Source organism: Halyomorpha halys, unplaced genomic scaffold (genome assembly GCF_000696795.3).
Source record: "Halyomorpha halys isolate HHAL.00 unplaced genomic scaffold, Hhal_1.1 Scaffold1294.1, whole genome shotgun sequence".
In the NCBI taxonomy this organism is placed as follows: domain Eukaryota; kingdom Metazoa; phylum Arthropoda; class Insecta; order Hemiptera; family Pentatomidae; genus Halyomorpha; species Halyomorpha halys.
The window spans coordinates 187,938-205,626 of record NW_027109513.1 but is presented as its reverse complement, the minus strand read 5'-3'; the positions used below and the strand labels follow the sequence as shown (position 1 = coordinate 205,626).

The 17,689-nt window shown below is 29.1% G+C and overlaps 1 protein-coding gene across 1 annotated transcript in view; it reads left to right on the top strand.

Moving 5' to 3' along the window:
- sha (shavenoid) overlaps positions 1-17,689 on the top strand; it is a 159,137-nt gene that overhangs the window by 140,066 nt on the left and 1,382 nt on the right. Inside the window, exons 4-10 of the mRNA XM_024361079.2 lie at positions 9,914-10,054; positions 11,049-11,159; positions 11,540-11,673; positions 12,316-12,460; positions 12,548-12,912; positions 14,931-15,167; positions 15,875-17,683. Of these exons, the coding sequence (XP_024216847.1) occupies positions 9,914-10,054; positions 11,049-11,159; positions 11,540-11,673; positions 12,316-12,460; positions 12,548-12,912; positions 14,931-15,167; positions 15,875-17,683 (2,942 nt within the window). The remainder of the gene's footprint in view (positions 1-9,913; positions 10,055-11,048; positions 11,160-11,539; positions 11,674-12,315; positions 12,461-12,547; positions 12,913-14,930; positions 15,168-15,874; positions 17,684-17,689) is intronic.

Below are 17,689 nucleotides of genomic sequence, written 5' to 3'. Positions count from 1 at the left end.
AATAAGAAATATTTCAGTTATTTTTACTCTTGAAATATTAGATTATATATGTATATATTAACACTAAAAGTAATACTGGAAAATAAATGCAAAGAACTTACTTGGCAAGGGGGACAGAATTGTGAAGTACAGTGAGCCTTACCTCTTTAGCGCTCCTGCTCCCCTAATACTCTATTGATGGAAACTTGCCGCTTCTAAGGGAAGCGTTAAAACTCGGAATTTTCCTTTTTCAGCAGGAATTTATTTTTGTTTTAATATTTCTGATTATTAAGTAAAGTAAGAATATTTTAAAACAAACTTCCTGAGATATTGGTTTAATTAATTTTTTTTTACTAGTAATAAATAATAATTTTTTTGGTTTTTAATGAAATGTTAATCATAATCAAAGAAAATCAAAATTGAATTATTAATAAATGAAACATATAGCTATAAAATTGATAAATAAATATTCAATTAGTGTTATTAAATATATTATAAATCTAAAAGTTGTTAATTGATATTATCCTATTCTTAAATGCAATGTAAGCCCTCTTTTCTTTCTCCTCCTTTCAAAGATCAAAAGCATCAGGTCTGATATATCAAAATATTGAAAATCTTCTTAATTTATTCTTTTGCTATCATAATTTCAATCTTTTGGATGATGCTTCTTGATGAAATTATCCATTATCTAGTCCATATAAAAATAATTACATCAATAGTAGTTAAGTCTTATCAACTTTTATGTCTACTGTTAGATTTACATTATTTGTAATTAAATTAATTTATTGTAGGTTGATAATAATTAATAAAATAAATTGAGAAAAGCAATTATTGTTCTTATATTTTTTTCGTTTTTAAGAGATATGTCTCAATTATAACATGTTATGTTATCATTAGTCCTGAAATTGATATTGTTGTAACTATAATATTTAACTGAATGTATACTTTACATATATATTTCTTTAATTTTAATTTTATCTATTTTTTTGTTAACTATTCATCTATTTGTCAATAACTTGCAAATTGTACTGGGCTCATTTTATTTATTTAAAAGGGTCTAGGATCATTTTCCGATTTTGGTGCTATTGTAGTTACAGAGCTTTTAAAGAATGATCGACCGTGAGTGTGAATGATTTTATTTTTATAATACTATCCCCCTCGAGGCCAATATTTTCTTCTCCTTTTGAGGTTCTAATCATTAATTTTTATCCAGTTATAAAATATATTATACTTCTTTTGTCATTCCATAGTCCTGCCACCAACCTGAAACTGAGTCTTTACATGTCAATGGTACCAGTTTCTTTTGCAGTAAACCTAAAAAAAAATTGCAACAATCTTGTCAGCATTCTCTCATCTATTGTTATAAAACATAATTTCAATTTTAGCTGAAACAAAACAATCACTGTAACACTTTTTACATCTGTCACATACTTTTCGCTCACTCCCCCAGTCCATTTACAAAATGGGTACCAATATACCCTAAAAAGAAAATTTTTTGCCGAAAGCTATTCAGGACATACTATAAGGAAGCAGAAAACATATAAACTCATTTGTATTCATCTTTAATCTCTTCAGCTGGTTCCAGGAAGTGAATGAGAATAAAAAGTGGGAGAGTATTTTTACTGGTTGTCACTCCCTCGTGCTCACCAAAATCAATTCTGACCAGACTTTTATTTTATTCATTACATACTTTAGTAGTATTTCTTTACCTACATGGCTGTCTTTGTTTTTTAAGAAGCTTCTCTTGAATTTGGAGAATGAAATTTTAGTCAAACTACACACCTATTCATTATTATCTTTTTTGGCCCACTTACACATTAATTGTTAAATTTTTTATTTTACTATGCTATATTTAAACTTTCTACTTAATTGAAACCAATATTTTTATTGTAAACATTAAATAGGATTGAAAATCTAACCAAACATAAAATACTTAATACAATAAAAAATTTACTTGCATTAGGCAGATATTTTGACTCTCATAATAAAATAATAAATAATCTATTATAATCCTAATAGCTGATCTATAAAAAGATTGAAGAAACTTTAGACACAGCTGAATGTCACATTAATGGAACAAGGAACTATACATATAATACCACTTTTATGAATTCAATAAAAATCAAAAAATGGCATTCTTAAATAAACAACTTAACAATGATTTAAATGAATTCAAAAAATTCTTAAAGAAAAATACAAATATAATTGTTATAAAATCAGACAAAATGAAAAAAAAAATCAGTAATGGAAAGAACTGATTACATTGATAAGATTGAAAAGTGACTATATAGTAAAACCATCTACCAAATTATGAGAAACAATCCTTGCAAAGAATTAGCTGATAAAATGAATAAACAATTCAGAATTAGAAAATAATAGAGTATAACATATTATAATATCTAGTTCACTGATGTGCCTATTGAAGAATACACCCAAACAGTCAAAGAAAGGTGGAATATCATCAGTTAAAATAAAAAATGAAAATGTATATGTAGAAGGAATAAAATTATGTATGAGTAATAATTATTTTAAATTCAATAATAACTTCTACAAGAAAATTGATGGATTAACAATGCAAATTATCTGTTATCCTTAGCAATAATTACTTATCAAATTATTAAATGAGCAAATCAGTAAGTTGGAAACAAAAGCTGTTAAAAAATAAAAACAATAATCAAAAAATATACTAACAAACAATCATGATTACAATAAATTATTCGAGCTGTTAAATAATGTGTAAAAGAAAAAAAAATACCATAGAAAAATCAAATAATAATATAATTATGTATAATCATAGTATTGAATTAAAACAGAATCAAAATATACAATTATACAAAAAAAAAAGAAAATTAAGCTGGTATAATATCAAATTATTATTCAAACCATCCAAGACATCAAATTTTAAAACTGCAAAGGATTTAATCAAGAAATCTATCAAATAAAGAGATAAGAGCTACTTAAGTATTTTCTTTTCTTCTTTGTTTTTGTTTGAAAGTGTTCCAACCAGGATTAAGGCACAAATGATCCAACTGTATTTTACTCATTATTCAAGTCACATGTCTAGCAGACACATTCCATTGTGCTTCTGAAGCTGATTTATTGGTTTCATTTGTTCATTAAATCAATTGCAAATTTTCAAGAAAAATTACCTTGAACTGACCTTACCTTCTCAGCCAGTTGTCATGAGATAGGGGCATTCCTTGGAGAATGCTGGGTACTACTCCAAGAACTTAGACAAAGTAAAGGAGGCAGTTACAAACGATAATACAAATAAATGATGAGTCAGCTGTAGATGCTTCTCTATCTCAAATATTCTTAAGAAACCTGATTTTGGAAAAAACTTTAGCCCCTATCATCTGCAATTAAGCTTTTTTCTCACTCACTACATACAGCAAGTTGAATTATTGGTCATGCCTCTATCAAAAATTATAGAACTTATCAATGGAGCAATTCATATAATGGAAACCATCTCAGAAGAAATAAGAAACAAAATTCAGACAGTACTGCCATGTGCAATGTTATCCTGTTATGGGTTTGAATTTGGACATTAAGAAGTTTTTGAAACGACAAGCTACTGATTACCCAAATCATTAGGGAAGAGAGGATGACACCTTTTTAAAAGTAGGTACAGGTCCAATATAACATAACTTTTTGTTTGGAAATTATTTATTATTATTATTTGGAAAACACACCAGTCTCCAACTATTACCCTGATAAAGATCTGATTGGTTTTTGAAATATATATATGAAGGAATTACATGATTTGATTGAATTTACATATTTTTCTTAAAATTATTACATTTATGTCTACATATTTAGTTTCAATTTTATGAAAATCCTAGCCCTACTTATTACTAAGAACTATTGAAAAATTAATTAAATTGCTCTAATAAAAAAATGAAATTGGAAAAAAGGAAGGATGTTATAATTTGTAATATAATTTTACAATTATACAATTATTATGCAGTTATAATTTTCAATAGTATTGTAATTATGCAACATGGCAGTTTTTTTAATCAAAAAATGTTATAATCATCAGAATGTTAAAAAAAAATAGGGAGGGGGGGAGAAAAATTTCTTCCTGATACCGAAAATCTGTGAGTCATATAGATCAATTAAAACAAAAAAAATAATCCAGTTTAACGCTTTCCTAAAAAGCGACAACTTTCCATCAGCAGAGTATTAGGAGAGCAGGACTGCCAAGCAGGTAAGGGTTACTGTACTTAACAATAATTCTGCCTCTATTGCCCTGTAAATTTTCTGCATTTATTCATTTATAGCTTTATTTTCTTGTATTACTTTTATAGTTAATGTAACATATTTATTTATATTCATTATAAATATAAAGATATATAATATATACCTAATATTTCAAAAGTAAAAATAACCAAAATATTTTTAATGACAGAATTTTTAGATTTTGTTTTTTTTACTTGTATAATATTTTCAATAGTATAATTATATTATAATAATTAATAGTAATTATCTATATAAGTGTATAATAGTTCCTCTCAAAATAATTATTTTTTTTAATAAATTAAATCAATAATTATAGAGACATATTTTAATCAGTAATAATAGTAATCATCTAAAAACAAAAATACAACTAGTTAGAAACTAATTAAACTATAAAAAAAAATAGTATTACTTAAGGTAATTTTTCAAAAGAAATTATAGTTTTATTATTTTTTTTTTTTTACAAGGGTATTTTATTCATAAATTGAAGCTTTTCTCACATGGAATATATTATATTGATTGAATTCGTATTTTTCTTAAAAGATATCTCAGCTTTCATTTAAATTTTTTTTGAGTAATATTTTATTTTTTTAATTTAATCAAATTTTTTGCCCGGGAATCGAACCATGTTCCAAAGTTATTAAATTTAATTATTAAATGTGAATTGAAAAACTACTATAGTTTTCATATATAATATATAAGTCATGTATTTCAGAATACTTCCACTTCTTAATTAAACACACATCAATATAATAAAGATGGACAATTATTACAACACATATATAACATATGATTTTTATAATAATTAGAGAATTTCAAAGCAAAAAATAAAACACTTCCCCTGTTCTTTCAATTGTACAACTTCCATTTTATTACCTCTTCTTATTTACTACAGTATTTAAATTCATATTTTAATAAAAACGAAAATACAATTGAAGATAATATAATTAACAGTGAATTGTGTATACAGAAAAAATATTTCTTTGTATGAAATTTGACTGGAGTAAATTACTGAGGTTCTTTAGTTAGTTTTTTGCAGTCTTTGTTGCTATATTTACTAAATAAAAGTTTTCATTGTGTACATGATTGCACCAATGGATTTCTAAAACCCCAAAACCCTTATTTTAATAGTTTATTATTGTTATTATTATTATCCTTTCTCACCTCGACCCATTTGGATTTTTGTGAGTTTATTCCTTACTTGTCTAAAGATCCAACAGAAATTTTATGCTTCTAACGAAGCACATTAGGTCTTTTGGGTTGATTCTAGTGATGTCTTCATGCTTAATTATTACCTGTTTAAGTATTGTAAAATGTATAAGGCAAGGGCAAATATTCTCTGCTTTTTCTTCATCCTCTAAGCACAGACAACATGTGGAATATTCCACTAACTTCATCTTTTAAAGATAATATGTTAATGGACCAAGGCCTGTGAGGAGTCCTGTTATTGCCTTCAACTCATTTCTTGCTACGTTTAGGTAAAATAATTGTCTTTTTCTTTGACATATTTATCAAGTGCTTACATTGTTTCATGCCAGGTTTATTAGTCCAGTATATTTTCTTCTTCTCTATACCCCAGGAGCCACTTTTTAGGAATTTCCAAATCCGTTTTTTAAACTGACAGGCATTGCTCCGGTGAGATTATGGAATAAAAGTATTTATTAATTATTTGTTAAAAATGTTATTGTTTTGATTATTAGTTGTTTTTATTTAAAATCTAAATACTAAAATGTATATTGAAATATTTCCTTATGTAGTAATTTTTTTTTTGTAGGAGCTAACTACTATTGATGATTATATAATAAGTGATATACTTCCAAAGTATTTATCTAATTTATTCATAAAAAATATATATTTTGAAAAGAAGTATATCGTATATAAATTAATAATTAATTTTCAAAATCAGCAAAGATAACATGGAATCATCATCTTAAGGAAACAGGAAATATTTCGTTTACTTTAATTCTTGAAACATTAGTGCATATATATTAAGTCTAAAAGCTATAAAAGGAAATAAACTCATATAATAAATAAACAAATTAACAACATTGAATTTGCATGGCAATAGATAAGGGAATATGCTCGATACAGTGAACCTAACCTCCTTTGCGCTCCTGTTCTCCTAATACTAAAGCGAGGGAAAGCTGTCACTTTTTGAGGAGCGTTTGATTTTTAAATTAAATTAAATTATGATTGATAAATTAAAAAGTCATGAAGACAAACGATTAAAAAATACAGATGTCAATCTGTTTTTATTTTTTGATAAAAAAAATAATTGTGATGTTATTAACAAGCGTTAAAGAGAAATTACTTAGTACAATCTTACTACTGGGGAAATTAGAAATTACACTTAGAAATTTGAGTTGGTTAGCCATAAAAAAATCTATAAAATAAACATGTACCCACTATTAATTAAAATCACTAGAAATGAGTATAATGAACTTCACTTACATGAACGTGCTGCCTGCTGACCAGTTACAAAAAAAGTTATGACAACACTGAGAAACTTTCGTAGCTTATTCATAGAGAAAATTAGTCATAACAAAAATATTCATTTACTAAAAAAAAAAAGAAATTAATCCGCCATGTTTGGAAGTTTCTTTATTAGTAATTTTCCATATGTTATCGCTAGTTGACAGCTGGTTTACAAATTGGAAATTTAACATTTAACATTTGGATATTTACCGTAACATTAACACACAATTTAGCTTAGAATCAAATAGATTAGGACAAAAGATAAAAAAAAAATAAAAATAGAATCCAATAATTGCTGTCATGAAAAGCAACAAATACTTGTTAAATTTCCATTATTGATTTATACAGATGCATGATTTTTCAAAATATAACTGATTTCTCACTGTTTTGTTCTATTTTTACTTAGAATTATTTCCCCGAAAAGATCTCTTAAGACTTTTTTTTTTTTTAAACCTACTTAAGCGTGTTGATTTTATTCAAATATGCATACATTATTAATGAAGCCGCTTAGCTTCCTGAGAATTCAAAAACTGAAATTTATTAGAACCCACATTTTGCAAATGTTTTTTATACGGTTCTTATCCTTAATTTCCTATTTATTAATTTATTTCTTCAGTTATAAATTTAGTTATATTTCTGACTTTGTGGGATAAAGATCCCTTTTCCCAGATTTAACTGTAATTTACATGACACTTGATGATGCTTCTGTTTGTACCAACATATATTGACATAAGAGGGTCCAGAGCATTCCTGGAACAATAATTTTTCCTAGGGGAGGAGAGTCAATAACAGGTCGTATATTTCGAAATAAAGTAACGTTACCTCATTTTATTGGTAATGAGGTAATGTTCCCTCCCAGTTACCAGTCCACCAAATGATTTTAGTATGCGGTGTATTATTGCAACCCAATTTATTGGGGCACCATGGCAAAGTAAAGCATTTCTCTCTATCGAATTAACTCAAATTGTTCAGAGCATTGAAATTAGATCGCTACTTCCGCAGAACATTGCTCTACATAGAGAAACGAAAAACTGTTTTTTATTTGAAGCCTCATTTTGGTGCTTCTCGAATTATTCTAGTTTCTTGAAAATTTCTAACGTCTTACAAGCAGTTGCCTCCTTTAGTCGACACATCTGCAAGAGCGAAGGAATGGAGCGGAAGAATCCTGAATGGTGTCAGTAGTGACCAACTTTTTGCCAGCGGATCGGCGAACTATCCAAGGCAAAGAGGATGAGCGGAAGACATTCCGTCTACTTAAGAGGCATAGCAATAACAATTAAAACGATAGCCATCTTCAATGGCGTCTGGTCGAGCCTTGTCCGGTTCAGTTCAATACCCAGCCATATCTGCCTCTTCCATCATTCCTATCCTAGCCTCATTGCTGTAACTCTGATCTCTCCCCTTTTATACCAGCAGGTATAATAAAAAATAAAAAAAATGTATAATTTTTCGAAAATTTCGTTTAGGATATTTAAGTTTCTAATTACTATATCATATTTAGATTGCTTAAGTGAGCTCTCTGAACAACTTTTTAAAAAAATTCTAATAATTAAACAACTAGGAGAGAGAAATACTTTATTCTTTGATACTACTTAAATAAACTGGATTGCTATATAACGAATTTTCCTAAGTTCTTAGTCCCGTAGCCGACGTAAAAAGATGGACTTATTAATACCAAGGTTTTTGGATAGCTTCATACTAACAAGTTCAGTGAAAACAATTTTAATATTTTTCCTTGTACCAAGAACCCAAAAAAAAAAAAATAGGGCCCTTTGTGGGAAATTTAAAAAGGGCCCAGTGTTTTTTTTTTTTTTCCGATCCCTCTAAAACAGAATAAAAACTATAAATTAGTGGTTGCTTCACGTATGGAAAAACATAAATCAGTTTGAGTATTCCCTTTTTCTGCCTGTGGTACTTTAAGGTTACAGTGCAATACTTATCCCGTTTTGTCAGTTATCCATTCTATATGGTCCTACTAAAAAAAATCCGAAGGTGAGCGGCCTCCTCATGTTGATTTACGCATAGAAGAGAGAAATAAAAACAGTTATTATTAAAGACAATAGATAATGATAAAAATAATAAGTAAAACAGTCAGAAGTCGAAAAGAAGTGAGGGGAGAGAGGGAGGGGGTGCATCAGAAGAAGGAGTTATATGGTGATGTTTATAGGGTTTTTGGAACCTTTCCTGCCCTACCACCTCACTGGAAGGTGGGATGGGGAGTGTTTATTGGGACTTGGCTAGAAACTTATAGGAGGGAGAGGGGTAAAATCAAAAATTTCCCTACTTTCCCTACTCTTCTTGCCAGGAGAGTTCTCTCAGAAATGTGGCACCCTCCTAAGCCCCTCTCCGTAACGTCGTCCCAGAATGTCTGATATCAACTTATATTTTCTTAATTTAATAGAAATAATCATTCAATCACCTCCTGTAATTTTTTGATAAAAATCATTAAATAAGGACGGCATTCAATGTATTAAATTCGTGAAATTGAGTTTTTTTGTATTAATAATTACGAAATTAATATCTAGCGTCTTCACATTTGAAGATGACATCATTGTATACTAACGCTAAGTGGTCAGATGCATATTTCGCTTATGTTCTCCTAGGACCAAGAGCGTTGCATCAACTTTTTGTTGTGGTGGATAAAACTCTAAGGTTGAGATTTAATTGGGGATAATTACATGAAGACTTCCTATAATAATTAGTTAATTGATTATAAAATATGGAATATTTAAATTTTTCCATCTATTTTAGATTTGGTTTTCTCACTCCTGGAACAAATGTTGACACCCAAATGGTACAACCTCCTTTGCCTCCCATAGTGACATTGCTGTGTAGGACTTTACATTATAAGCCTCTCAACATTTTTTATTTCAGCTCCACTAATACAAAAACTAAATAAATAAATAAAAACAATTATCTGATTATTTAGCTGTATTGAAGCACTTTTCCGCTAAGACTAAATAATGAATAATGGCTTACAGTATATGTTCTACATTTCTATTTTTTAACATAAAACTACAATCTGTTAGTTGTTTTTATTTCATCAAGTCTAAGCTAAGGGAAATTATCAATTTATGGTTATAATCTTATAAAAATATACATATTATGGTCATTACTAACAAAATTGAAATTATAGATACTATAATTTTAACATTATTTTAAAAAAATTAATGTTTTTATTAAATTATTTGTATTGAAAATAAAAGATTTTTTCTTTTTATAGGATCTTGTACAACAGGTTCATGTTTAGGAAAGAGCATGGGTACAGCACTTACCCTGTCAGTTGAAGGATGCACTTGTGCTTGCCTATCACATTTACCTATATTTCGAGAAGATCAACTAATTTGTGTGGATGATTTAAATGGTAATGGTATATTTTATTTATTATAATTTAAACATTGTTTTACCTAATTTATTGTAATTATTTAGAACATATTTATGAAAGGGGTGGGAATGATTCCTACAATAATGATACATCATAAAATCATTGACCCTATTGTATTATTGGTACATTACCCACACAATCTTTACATGCTATCAAACTTTCACTCTAGCAACTACTAAATTATTGAATTTAGAATGAACCATCAAAAAAATAATTCCTTATTTACTATTTTAATTTCATTTACTGATATAACTTGTACACCTATTGCAATGCTAGTTTATCATTTCACTTTCCTCTGAGTAGAACCCCTTGCTGATCATAATTTGCAAATCTGATCTGAACATTTGATATTTATTCAGAATAATCTATAAGCCACTAACTAGTAATTAACTGAAAAATTGATGAACGAATAAAAAAAACATCTCTTCTCCTCCACTTAGAGGACCTTAAAAATACTTTAATTCTGAAGTATACTATAAAAAAAAATTGTATGCTATCAAATTAAAGCTTATTTAAAAGAAAACAAGTAATGGGGGTTGATTCCATAACTGGTTCTTATAAAGCAGAAATACTAATGATAAATCTGTACTTCTACATCCCATGTAGGATCATAATTTCTACACCTGATTTGTAAATACTCTTTCTTGACCAATGTTATACAAAAAGATCTGTTGAGGATCACATTCAACTGCCAGGTTTTCTTCACCTCTGGAAGTTTATATGCACACTTTGCAGATCTACAAATGATAGAACAGTACATGCAATTTTTTTTTTTATTTATTTATTTAGTTTTTTTACAATTTTTACAACTAGACACAGGAGTTAGAAATTTAGTGGCTTACCACCAAGTTACCCCATTCTCTTTTTAAAAAATATATTAATTGTATAATAAAAAATATTATATTTTATATATATTGTACCGTAATATAAATATTTGATATATTCGTTGATTAATTAATTATTTATTTTCCAGAATGCCCTCTCATACCTTTTGTATCTGGAACAACATACCAAAAAATACCATTCGTCTTCCTTCCACTCAAAGGGCAAATTGTTTACCCGAGTGCAGAATTGGTGTTGACAGGTAACAAATTCTTTGCAATTACAAGTGTTCTTCCTCTTACTTTTTAAAAAATATATTATGTTATATATTTCAGTTTCTGCTTTCAAGCTTTTCTTTTTTCTCAAGCATATTTAAAAATTTTTACCTTTGTCCCTATATTCATTTAGTAATTATCAGGTACTTATGAGTAAACAAATTATGTTAGTATTTCATTTTATATTCTAAATAAATCAAAAGATTTAAAGAAAAACATCTAATAATATTTCATATCAGTTATATTTACTATTTAATAAAACAAAATCTATTGCTATCATAGGTATTTTAATGTTTATGAGCAATGTTCACTCATTTCAAGTTATAATATATTTATGATTCATAAATTTTTATTTTATATTTTTTAGGAGTTGAGTCTCCTATTTGTGTAGTATCTGCTGCCAAATATTTATCACCCTCTGGTTGGGAAGACCTAAGAAATCGTTCTGATGCCGAACCACCTTTCCGACTTTTTCGAGATGAAGGCAGAATATTCTTACAGGTTAGATTATTTAAAAAAAAGAAAAGAAAAAAAAAGTCTTTTTTTTTGTTGAATATGAATGCAATATGATCAATTTCCAGTTCCACATTATAATATATATAGCCCTTTTTATTAATCCAGTACCTTTATAATTCTCTAGTAAAGATTAATCAACCAACAGCTGTTGACAGGAGGTGTGAATCCCACCTCAGCCCCATAAGTGTGAATGTTTCAGGGTTCTGGTAGGGTAAAGACATCATCATCAGATACTATATTGGGGAATTACTATTGTTTTTTTTTTATTTAGTGACTAACTTTCCAAAATCATGAATTTTCAGTGGTTTAATTTGGTGGTACTTCTTAACAACTTAATAGACTTCTAGAAGAAATTTCATAATTTTTATTTTTAGTAAATTTTTCCTGAAAATATACTTTTGTACCAGTAACGGGTAGGCCTTAAACCCATTGGCACCAGTAAGGATCAAACATTTGATTCAGTATCAGACACTCAAGAAAAAAACAGCCCAGTTTTAATATTTTGTGATAGTATTTTAATCTATTTGTTTATCATACTGCATAAATATACCTACATCCTTCACTGTACCTTAAACATTCATATTTTAAAGCATTAAATAATGTTATGATTTCTTATGTTGTTTTTAGTGGCTAGGAGACAGTGATCTCCGGCTTTCTATGGAAGGCCGACTTATTTTGGTTCATCTCATGTGCAAAGATATGTTGGATGAACGAAATCCTGAAAATAATATTTTCACTCCTTGTGTTTCATTTAGAGTGGCTGGGTCACCAAGTAAGACACCATTTTACTTTAAATGTAAATTTATAGCTTTTTTAGGATAAGAATGTTTAGAAATCTAATGTTTCAATTTTCTTTTAGCTGAAAACAATTCCCGAACTGCTGTCAGAGAAGTATTATTTTCAGTTGACACTCAATTACAAGGACAAAGCATGGGTTCCAGCTATATCATCATAGCTGTTTGTTCAGTTCTTCTAGGATTGATTTACATAACCTCAGTGCTACTATACTTACAAGAAAAAAAGAAAAAACCGAAATATCTCGAATCATCAAACACACAACTGAATGTTGCTGAAGAAGGAATAATTAAAAATAATCCATTATTGAAGCATTGCCATGATAATATAGCATATCTCACTGATACTGCGCCATCTTGCTCAGATTCAGATGATAGTTCTGAAATTGCACCAATTTCGGATGATAGTATGTTTAAAATAAGTCATAATGTAAGTATATAGATGACTAGCATATATGAACAGAAGAAGCATTTATGAGAGCAAAAGTAGCCTAACACATATAATTTTGAAAATTCCAATAATTTTTTAGTTTATTCAGTTAACCCTATTGGCGTTTGATGCCTTTGCTAACCTAATTTTTAAATATTTTGGTAGATAGAAGCACTTAGCCTATCCAAATAATTCTGTTTTTAGTCTAATTGTCATTTGTGTTCCAATCAATGTTTTTAGTTAGCCAACTTTTGCTCTCAAAGCCTCATAGTATATATAGTATATGCATATAATATATAATAATGGGATACATTTATAACATAAAACACCAAAAATTACTTTGACCACAAGGTTGATTTGTGGAGGTGTCCTTAGTGATATAAGCCTATATAAATATAAAATATATGAAAATTCCAGAAAAAGTTAAAGATATTTTGTCATAAATAAACAATAATAATAACAATTGTATGCAAGGAATGGGAATGATCTGCAAAACCTTTACAAAATAGTAAGGATCTTCAGTGAAAACATTCATATGAAAATGGGCTTAGATAAATGTGCTGTACTCCATATCAAAAAAGAAAAAGTGATAGATGCAAATAATAGGGAGCTCTTTAGTAATGATGTAATCAGGAGCCTTATCGAAAATAAATCTTACAAATATCTGGGAATACAACAGCTTCTAGATTTTAAAAAGGATGTAAAAAAGCAATTTGAGGATAAATTCAAAAGACAAGTAAAAAGTATTCTTGGAACTTATCTTTTATGTAAAAATATCAAAAAAGGATCAAACAAATGGGGGATACCGGTGTTCTTATTCATTCGGCATTTTGAACTAATACAGATTTGGATGCACTAGATTCTTATCTCAGAGTACCATAGGTGAATTCTTGAAAATGTCATCCAAAATCTTCTGTGGGAAGGATGTGCCTTCCAATAAAAGTAGGAGGATTAGAGCTTTCAAGCCTGTTAAAAACTTGCCGTAACAAAGAAGAGAATTACTTTCACTCCAACTTGTCATCGAGAGTCATCTCAAGTATTGTGGCAGTGGACAGAGGTTATCCTGCACTAAGCCTTCAAAATGAATATCTTCCTCCTACAATAAATAAAAAACTCCTGCTTCAACAGTGGAAATCTAAGAAATTACATGTCAGATTTTACCTTCCTTTGTCCGAATGAGGAGTAGACATGAGTGGATTCCTAATGTGGTTTTGCAGGAGTATCCTATTTCCCGAAACAGGAGGATTTATTTTCATTATTTAGGACCAGGTGATAACTACCAGGACCTACAAATGCCGTATATACATCGAGAAGCCATTACGGAATTATGTCAGCTGTCTTGAATGCCTTCTGAGTTAATTCAGCAGAACTCCTTTGGCTGCCAAGTGCTTGCTAAGAAAGAATATTTACCAAGGCACAACATTATGGCTCCTCCACCAAGAATCAACCAGCAAATTTAAATTTCTGAATGACATCAGGCCAAATTATAAGTACAGCCTGCTAGTGATTATTGATAGACCGGATTTCAAGCTGTACTGGGACCAGGCCATCATAACTGATCACACTATTCCTCATAATATGCCCAATATTTTACTTGTCTTTAAGGGAGAAAAATATGTAAATATAATATAAATATGAGTACCATTGGATGATAATCTTCATAAGGTGGTAGCCAAAAAAAAATTTCGGAAATATTAGAATCTAGGAGAGGAACAAAACAATTATATAAACTTGAGAAAGTCAAGGTGCTACCATTGATTATCTCTACCAGTGGTTTGACTTCGGAGGCGATTCTTCTCTTAAATATCTTGGAACAGATGCATAGCATAGCCAGGAAGTTTATCAATGTTAAAGGTTAAACTTTTCTAGTCTCACACCCTTGACCTAGGTCTGGCTAGGTGCTACTTCCGGTGAAAGTTGAGAATAAAGAATATTCCTAAATAATTATGATTAAATAATGGATTTGTCTTTTCACCCTACTGTATTTATTTTTTAAATTTTATTATTATTTTTTTTAGGTTCAAACTACTTCAGCAATGATTCATCCTTGTGCAAATGAGAAAGAGAGAAAAATGGTAGAGCCATCAATTCAAGAGTCGTCAAGTATTGAAAGATTACCAGAAGAAAATGTTTCAATAATTGAAACATTAGATTGTAAAGAAGAAAGGCCGGACACTGTAAGAGCAATATCATGTGCAAATGGAAGAAGAAAACTTTATTTCAATCCTGCTTATTTTGAACCGGAACTTCTATTGGTAAAAAGCTTTTATAGATATTTTGATCAAGGAGAAGTTGGTTGAGGGATGTAGTCAAGAAACGAAATAATATTCAACCATAAATACAACCTTTTATAGTTGTAGAAATTTTCGCTTAGTCTTCGCAAAGGCCTACAATTTAGGTTGAAACATAGCTACACATTAAAATAAGTATGAAACTAACTGTATTTTTTCTTCAGTATATAAATGATTTTTTTTTGTTTTGACAACCCCCCTTCCCCAAACCAACTGCTCTTCATTAGATCTATTACCAAAGATATCTCCTCCAGTATAAATATATCATATAACAAGTGAAAAAAAATGACCATAAAGTGTAATCTTCAAACTTAATCAGTTGTATTTTCATTATATATATTTTAAAAGTGTGTAAAATATATTTAACCTAACAGAAATAATGTAAGAATATCTTTGTTGGTGCCATTAATTAATTAATCATTGACTAATACGTACTAAACATTTTAATATAGAACCACTTAAAGGCAAAAAAGTATATTAAATTGGCAGTATCATTGCACTAATAGAAGCTAATTTCAATAAAATTGATGTTCTGGTGTATAATTTGAATACTGATTAATTTTTTTTAATTTTCTTAACTTGTTGTAGTTACTGTAATTTTTTTTTAATCTTGAAAAATAATTAAGAATTATCACTATATTAAACCTATTGAGTTTTTTTTTTTTTTGTAGGCTCCACCGCCAGCAGCTATAGAGTTTCTAACCAAAATAAGAGAAGTTATATCAATAGCTAAAGCTAAGATGGAAGCAAAACGGTTTCTACCAAGCTTAATGGGAATCCCTGAAGAATGTGATTATACTGCACTCAGATCAACAAGTTTGGCTGGAAGTGAAAGCACAGTGATAACTAGAAGGGAAATAGTTCATCAAAAGATGAAATTTGATAATCCTGCATTATTTAGAAATTTAGATATTCTGCAAGGATGCCACAGTTGCTACAGAACTAATGAGCAGAAACAGACAAGCATTCAGAAATGGCTTGAAAATGTTCCTATAGTGAGAACAGAGGATGAAACGTCTAACTTTTCAACCAACAATAAAGATTCCAATATTTATAATGATCAGGTATCAAAACAGACAAAGGAAAAAAGTATGAGTGATCCAACAAACAAATACTTTGTGTATGAAAACAAAGAAATGATGTCTGACAATTTTAATAAAAGTGATGGGAAACAATCTCCATCATATTTTGAGCAACAATGTAATAAAAACAAAACCAATGCTAATAAAGATGATACATTTGTTAAAAATAATAGCAACACTTCAGACACGAAAAAAATAAATGGGAATAAAAAGGATGGAGAATGTAATAATGATACTTTGGATTCAAAAACAAAAAATGATTTTAATTTAGATTTACAGGCTAATAAGGACAAAAACATAAAAAATGAACTTCAAAATGAATTCAAAGAATTAAATTTTCAGGATATCAATGAAAATTATGAGCAAGTCCATCAAAACTCATTGTGGTCAGATGATTATGACAAAAATGACTTGTCAAAAAGTTCTCCAAAAAATGGATTCTGCACACCATCTGATTATGCAGTAACAGATCAAAATATAATGAATAAAATTAATTCAGCTTTGATGTTAAATAATGACATTTTAAATTCTGTCTTTATGAAGAATAATTCATGTGACAACAAAGATGATCATGATTATGAAACAATTATGATGAACCATCATAATGATGACACACAATCTCTACCAGACTTTATCGGAAGAAACAGTGGTTATAGTTTAGTCAGCGAAGTTTATGTAAATGATGGATATGACTACATAAGTGAATCAAGCCAAAGTAATCTTTCTTCCATAAATTCAGTTCATAGTGATGATGAAATAGCATACGATAAAAAAGTTTTAGGGCATTTGACCATTAAAGTTCAAGATGAACCACCATTAGGTTACTGCAATGACTCAGATAATTTTGAACCAGATACTCTTGATCGAAAGCCAAATAAGTTAAAAGTAAATCAAGAAGTAATACCATGTAATCAACAAATTCAAGATATTTTTGCTGATTCACTGGAAAGGCCAGCTCAAATTTCATTAAAATCAACTGGAACTTTTAAAACAGATAATGTTAATATAAATGTAACCCAAAATAAAAATAGTATCAGATATCCGCTGAATCGTACTTTTGGAAGCCTTAGGGAAATTTTTGAAGCAAAAACAAAGTATAATCACTGTTCTCATAATAAAACCATAAAAAGTTGTAGTCCGGTTGGTTCAACAATTTCCCTCGACAATGAAGTTGAATCACATGTAAATGTTTCATGGAGACGAGGTAAACCAAAATTATTAAGGCCAGAAGCAAGACAAGCACGACGCCAAAGACAGCCTTCACCTCCTAATAAAACAGTCATTAAACCACCAATGAACAATGAAACCTCAAATGACTATATTAATAGTGAGATAGGCCCACCATTACCACCGAGAACTGTTAAACCTCCACTTCCACCCAAAAATAGATCATGCCACAATAAA